This window comes from Lipotes vexillifer, unplaced genomic scaffold, assembly GCF_000442215.2.
Source record: "Lipotes vexillifer unplaced genomic scaffold, Lipotes_vexillifer_v1.1 scaffold569, whole genome shotgun sequence".
Taxonomy (NCBI): domain Eukaryota; kingdom Metazoa; phylum Chordata; class Mammalia; order Artiodactyla; family Lipotidae; genus Lipotes; species Lipotes vexillifer.
In genome coordinates this window covers 1,307,989-1,315,621 of record NW_006795376.1, presented here as the reverse complement: position 1 = coordinate 1,315,621, position 7,633 = coordinate 1,307,989, and the positions used below count along the sequence as shown (strand labels likewise).

At 32.5% G+C, this 7,633-nt stretch overlaps 1 protein-coding gene across 5 annotated transcripts in view; it reads right to left on the bottom strand.

Annotated features, from left to right (window-relative positions):
- Positions 1-7,633, bottom strand: part of REPS1 (RALBP1 associated Eps domain containing 1) — a 71,718-nt gene that overhangs the window by 29,481 nt on the left and 34,604 nt on the right. For all 5 annotated transcript variants that reach the window (XM_007467596.1, XM_007467593.1, XM_007467594.1 and 2 more), the window contains exons 6-8: positions 7,325-7,487; positions 6,983-7,046; positions 5,713-5,867 (exon numbers count right to left, since the gene is read on the bottom strand). In XM_007467596.1, coding sequence (XP_007467658.1) covers positions 5,713-5,867; positions 6,983-7,046; positions 7,325-7,487 — 382 coding nt within the window. The remainder of the gene's footprint in view (positions 1-5,712; positions 5,868-6,982; positions 7,047-7,324; positions 7,488-7,633) is intronic.

The window sequence follows — 7,633 nt, the reverse complement described above, 5'->3', positions numbered from 1 at the left end:
TGCTGAACAACCTCTTTCTTAAAGAGAAAGCACCTCTTTCAGTTTCATTCTAGGTTTATAATCTACCCACCCCAAATTTCTCTCATTTTCCTAGTATTATACTCAATACACTAAAAAATTGTTTCAAAATGACTGCCAGCTATTATCAATCTAATAGAAATATATACACTCCCTAAAGTCTTATGGTTTAAAACTTACTTTCTTTTGAAGTAGCAAAACAAATCTAGGAAGAATTCTTCAATCATGTAGGTTCAAGGTTCTAATTTCATTTATCAGCTTCATCTAAGCAAAAAGTAACTATATCTTTTATTTATTTGAGATGTGAATATTATTTGTACAAGAAAAAAACATTTAAAATTAAAAAAAACAGGTGTGGATAAATTTTAAGTTTAAAAAAAAACCCTATAAATAGTACCTTTTTCATTCACACTTAAAAGACAGGGATAAGCAATGCATATGCAGAAAGAAATTAAAGACTTAATTTAAGATATGCTTTGTTTGCCTTGAATGATATTACATGGATCGAAAAACTAAGTTCTATTTCCAAAATTAATTCCACTTCTCCCCAGTATTCCACAAAATGGAAACTTACTCAGTAAGCAGATTTTAAGAAGGACTATGTAGAAGTCTATTAGTTTTGAATTAAAACCAAAGATTTTTAAAAAATGAATGTAAAAACATGTCCAACAAGGTTTGAAAACAATAAAACACTTACCCCAAATACTAATTAAATTGCATCTGTTGCCTTTTTTTTTTTTTTGCAGTACTGATCAACATTTTATAGCAAATACTATTTGGCTCAGCTATTATACTTCAAAGAATATTACCCACAGATATACAGGAGGTTTCCATTATCTAAGTATAGCTAAAAATGGAAAAAGCCCACTTAAAGTTAATCCACTTAAAATAGGGACTAAAATTTCATAAAGAGAAAAAACAACTAAACTGGGGTGTTTTCTTCAAGATTTACACAGAAAATGAGTATAAAGAACAAACCATAAAAGATGTTAAAGATTTTGGGCGAAATTTGGTGGCAACATTAATAAAAGCATGAGTTCAGTCAGTGAACATTTACTGAGGGCCTATTAAGTCAATATAGTAAACAAAGATACAGTATTGAGCAAGAAGACAAGGCTCCCATTTATTTCCACGGAGTTCTCGTCCTAACAGAGCAAGACAGACATCCTTCACTTCATTTTGACTTTCACTACACAATCTTAAAGAAAAAAGCTCATTTCTGCAAAACATAATTAATGGTATCATTAAATATTCCCAAGGACTCTTACTAAATCCACTGATATTCAAACCATAATCTTTTAAAGCCCCTATTGTGTCATTCTTGCAGAGATTTTTTCCTTCAAGTATTAGCTAGCCTTGTTTGTCACTGTTTTTGCCAGGAACTGGAGTTTAGTTATTTTGTCCAGTTTCACTAAATGGTGCACCTTTGCCAATATTTACAATTGCACTGATTCGTCACCTCCAATACCCCACTATCTGAAAAGAAATGACACGAGTGTTAAGAATGTATACATATATGGGGTGGGGGGCTTGAGAATTAATTCCTTAGGTTGTAAAGTTAATGATGAATATTAGTGCCTATTTTCATTTTCCTCTGCAACTAAAGGCACTTGGAGGGTAAATTTTCCAAAACAAAGATTCGAGGTTCTCTGTACAAAACAAAAATATATGTTATCTTTTTTTTTGCAACACCATTTTAAAAGTAAAGCCAGGAAACTACCCGAAAATTCCATCAATAAGAAACTGGTTGAATTAAGGAACATTCACTAATTATGATAAAAAATGTGACAGCTCTATATGTAACAAAGTGCAGAGATGTACATTATTAGAAAAAAATCAAGGATGTACAGTGTGAATGCACTTGTGTAAAAACAGATAGCTATATGTGTTACTTCTACAGGCTTTTATATGTTAAAATTTTCTGGGTGAACACAAGAGAAACTATTAACATTGATTAACTCACATCAAGCTAGTCCCAAGTATGTATTTTTGGTAAACGACTCATAAATAAAAAGTCTGGCTTTTAAAAATATTTATGTTAAAAGTACCACTAGGAGTTGGGGACCTATGCTATCTATGCACCATATCAACAACAATGAAACACACGCTCAAGTTTACTGTACAAAGCAGTGATTATGGAGGAGGACACAGAATAGTGAACAAATTCCTTTACCTCTCTGAGCATCTCAAGCAGATACTACTGAGGTGCTCATATGAGCAGTGTGGTGTGAAGACAGGAAACAGTTTTAAACAAGTGGTTCAGCCAACTTAGTCATTTCAAAAATACGAACGCCTACTTATGTGTACTCAATTTGCACCCTGCTAGGTGCTTAAACATGATGAACAAGACCAATCTGGTTACTATCTGCCCAGGAACCTCTAATCTAGTTTAAGAGAGACTGACCAAATAATCGCAAAAAAAAATACGTAAAATTGAAACTGTGCTACAAAGATGATTCTTTGGAAATTGAGTTTAAGAGGTGGAGATTGAGTTTAAAATGTATAATAACTCAACGTGTTTTTTTTTTTCTTTAAGATACAATTGTGGTAGGCTAGCAGGTCACCTTAATCTTTTTTTTTTTTTTTAATAGAAGATAACCATTCTTAAGAGGGAGGAGGGATAAATTGGGAGATTGGGATTGACATATACACATTACTATATATAAAATAGATAACTAATAAGTACCTACTGAATAGCACATGGAAGTCCACTCAATACTCTCTAATGACCTATATGGAAAAAGAATCTAAAAAAGAGTGGATATATGTCTATGTATAACGGATTCACTTTGCTGTACACCTGAAACTAACACAACATTGTAAGTCAACTATACTCCAATAAAAATTTTTAAAATTTAGAAAAAAAGAAGATAGCTATTCCTAGAAGATTACCATTCTTTCTTGAATTCAGCTTCAGAAAGCTTCCACAGATGAATTCTTGTATGTTTTCTTTTATAAGACAACGAAAGTCAAGTTTCCCTTTTTATTTACTCCAGCTGTCAAATTCAGTGATGTTCAATGTTAAATATTTTAATTCAGGTCTACACAAGTACTTCTACCTCTGGTCCTTGGTTGTTCTGTTTTATCTGGTATATTTAATCCTATAAATCTGATCAAATGACTTTGGAAAAAATACATATATATCCCACCTATGTTTGCATGCCTACAGAAAGCTTAGCTTCTTACTTCAAGCAACTGTAACTCAAGTCATCATTATTCATCATCTATTCTTCTGTAAGTTACTTAAATTGTAAATATAGAATACTTGTGGAGCTAATATTTTAATATGTCCCAACATCATAAAGTTAAAACAAATGACTGTATTTCCAAAGACAGAAATGTTAAGGAATGGCACGTATTTAGCATAATTTACTCAATAATTATTTACTAAGCTACTTAATCCATGCCTGCAAAGTGCTAGGTCCTGAGGATACTACAATGAATATGATACATTTCCTGTTTTTTTAAGGCGCTCAGAGTGTAGTGGTAGAAAGAGGAAAAAAAAGAACAGGATTCAGCATAATGTGTGCCATAATGAACAGCACATAGGATATGCTGTGCAAGATCAGAGAAGATAGAAACCACCTTTGCCTGTAAGGCACAAAGTCTCCACAGAAGAAATATTTATAAGTTCTCAGGTCAGCCAAAAGAAAGTGTTTGGGTGTGCCTCATTTAACTGGGAACATCTAAAAACACAGCTATTTAAAAATGGTTTTTAAGGATACTGATTGAATCACAGTGTCACATGACAATTTCTATATTCAAAGGACTTTGTGTCATGAATCTCAGGCTTATGATAGGTAGGAGAGAGAAGATTAAATGGTTCTTCCCACCTCAAAATAGAACTCCAAATTTATCATTTATAAGTAGGCAAAGCAGATTTTAATCTAATATTGTGTGGTCAAAATGTTTACAATAAATTTGACTGGAAAACCATATAATATTATGTTAGAATTGGAAAAAACTGAGTCTTTGACACCTTTAAAATTATAGTTAGAACAATAGTGTATAGATACATGCAGGCAAAAAAACAGAGTGTCTCTTTGCTAAACAAATCTAACAGGTGTAAAAAGACAAATGCCCAGGAAAGAACTTGCATCACTGGCCTTAAAATTCCGTCAGTAGGTCAACATGACAAAGAACCAGACTTTATTTAAATTAAAGAGAGAAAAAACAGACTCTACTGACTACATGCAAAAGTCAGATTCACCTATCTGAATCCAGTAGATAACAAGATCAGACAAGTCTCTAGAAAATGACATACAACAGAATAAGCTTGACTTATTTCTTGTATTAGTATGCTATTAGTTTTTAAAAAATTAAAGTCATAAAAAAAACTCTACATACGAGCCCAATTTATAAATCAATGATGCAGCAAGTCTGTAGCTATCAAAATTGCTTCCCTTTTGGCTACTAGCAAAAAGCTAAATAAAGAAGTGATTTTTGTTTATTTCCTAATTGGGTAAACCAAAGAACTCTGAAGCAAAATTATCTGACAAAAACACTTCCCTTTCAGCTCAAGTTAGAGGGTAACTGACGCCAAATAACTACCTGAAATGATTAGGCAAATCCTAGGATTCTCACAGGATAATGTTTCTAAAAAACTGAAATCAACAGTAAATTATTTAATCAACCTATTGGTTGATAAAAGGTCAGGATACATTTCAGGTCTTGAAACATGAATGGCATCAAATCCACATTTCAGGTGGAGAAACAGAAGGAAAAAATAAGAGTAAATGGTTAGAACTTGCCCAAGGAAGGTCACAGAGTAATTAGCAAAACCAGAAGCACACTCAGATTCTTAACTCCAAGGAGACTGTTCTCTTCCTGATAGTAATGACATGTATATGGTTCTTTCCGTATAATTTACACAGTGAAGTCAAATGACTTGCATTTCTGAGTTAAACAGACGTTGCCCTTTTAAGAGCCAAATTTCGTTCTGTCTTCTCTCTTTAAAAGCATAAAATTCCTTCCAACATAAAATACAAGAGAATTTAGATAGAAAAATTGAAACAATAATTTAGTTTTAATTAGGTGCATTAATAATTTAGCATTAATTTCCTCTTATTCATTCAGAATGTAAGAAAAAAGTACTCATTTTTTACCCCTTGTAGTCTTATTTCCTTTTAAAGAAAGCTACCAGTAAATATGAGCACTTATAAAAGCATTCTTGTAAACATTTACAAAAAAGCACTATCTACAATCAAATACAAATTTCCCAGATTTCTTTAGAGTCTGAAGAAAAGAGGTGGGCTTTTTAAAGGAAAATGCTTGCCGACTGCAGAGGTCTAAGGATAAACCAGGCATTCCCTTCAACAAATCAAGATGCATTAAATGGAAAAATGTTGATAATGAAGACAGGCTACTTTACCCATTTCAGACAATTTATAATGCAATTAAAGGCAGCAAAGTAACAAGACACTATGAAATGCTCTTCAGATCTCTGCAAGTCACTAGTGTAAGGTGAAATAGTGGCATGTATTCTTTATCTCTTTATTTAAAGTTTACTAAATAAGCCAAGCCATTAATCCAGGTTCAACCTGTACATCCTATTTTGATGGCAAATCTACGTGCTTCTGATGAAATGTTTATGCTCTTAAACTAAGTTTTAATGTCTATCTTTATTTTGCTTTAAGAATCAAGTGTTATGTTTATTAAGGCATGCAATCAGGTCTCTTCAGCTCCCGATCTTACCTGCTGAATCTTCCAAATCAATCAGTTTGGGCATTAAGCTTTCAGGGAGTTTTTCCGGTAAGTCGTAGCCATTCTTTCTAGCAACTACCAGATGAAAAGCAGCACAAAACTCATCCAGTGTCAAGGCTCCATCTTTATCAAAGTCTGAGAGTTCCCTAGAAGAAAAACTTATTATTAATATAATCATATTCTGCTTTGACTCCCTTTAGGTCTCAAAAAGGAGAGAAATCCTTTCCCAGAAAATAGCAATCTATAATTTTTAAAATTCCATAGATGGAAAGATATGTAATAAAACAAATATAGCAAACTGTTAACTGTAGGCAGCGGGCATATGGGTGTTCAAGGAACAATTCTTTAAACTTTTCTGTATGCCTTAAATTCTCATAATAATAAATAAAGTCACCAAAAAATGACCTTTAACCCCTATGCATTTTTAGTAACAGGATTTAGTTAAAGCTAGGCTTAGTTAGTAAGTCACTGAAATTTTTAAAAACTGTTTTTATTGTTATCAAACTTCTACATGTATGCACTTTAAAGCATCCAATAGAATTACAAGGCTTGATACAAAGAAAGAGCAGCCCCACCCTGATGTTCATTTTCTGGTTGCAGATGCAACCATTTTTTATTCATTACCTTAAACTACATAAATAGCATGCATATATTGCTAGTTCTTGATTTTTCGGTTTTAGGCATTATCTACCTACTTCCTACCATAGCATCCTATGCTTCTAAAAACCTTAATAACAAAATAATCTAGAATGTAAAGAAATACACTGATATACAGTAGAAATAACATTTGTTTATCCAATAATTGTTTTTAAAAAATAATTTGTGATTGTAATTTGTGTTTAAATGGCTGATTTCAACTACACAGCAGCTATCCTGAGTCTCAGTCTATATTTAAATGGTAGCTAAGCATGTCCTTAAGATCATGCCTTGGTATAGGACTTACTAAACTTGTTAAAAAACAAATGTGATAACCATGTATGAGCAAACTAGCTTTTATTCCACACATTATGCTTGCAACAAGAAACAGGTGATACAGCTTAAAGAATTTTATAGCCCATTTTAAAGAACTACTACAGTGTTATCACTTATTTCTTTTCTAAAGTGAGAGAGAAGCTGGCTATTATAAGGCAATACTGAGTTCTTTGAGAATATTCTTGAAAAGGTTACTCTAATAGCTTATTTTTTAAAGTTCAAAAATCTACCTGCTATAATCTCCTCTGAAACAACCCACATTACCCAACTAATGATATACCACACTTACCAAATATGAGAAAGTTCAAGAATAGGAAGTTTTGATTTTGTAAAAAACTCTTTAGCTGCAGATCCTGAAATATTAAAACAGCGTTGTTTAATGTTATTCTGAACTTACAGCTCCAAGAATAAAATGTGAGGTAAGAGTCTTAAGACTTTTGTCACTGAGAAAAAGGTAACCGTAACATGTATACATGCCATGTTTTTGGTTTCCAGCGATTATAAAGTTTTTAGGCAATTTGAGAATTAATTTATCCTTTATAATCTCTGACCAATAAAACCATGTTTTTGAGATTATGAAATTGAGACTGTCCTATCCCAACTAGAAGAACTTCTGTTTTTAACAACTCACCTGGAATAAATCCGTTTAGATCAGGCTGAATGGTTTTAAATTGATTTACATAATACTGTCTTTGTTCATCTGTTATTTTCCAGGGATCGTCATAACTACTGGATTGCCTACGAATTTCATTGGCAGTTGTAGCTGATGCTACAGTCCGTACTGTTGTCTGGTCCTGTAATGAAACATTTTTTCTTCAGTACAGCATCTATCTATATGATTACATGGACCAAGATCGCTAGGTTACTTATCTTTGAAAGTAAAACTTACTTTTTGTGGATGTTTAAAAAATAAGTCTTCACAAACTCATCAGCAAACCAC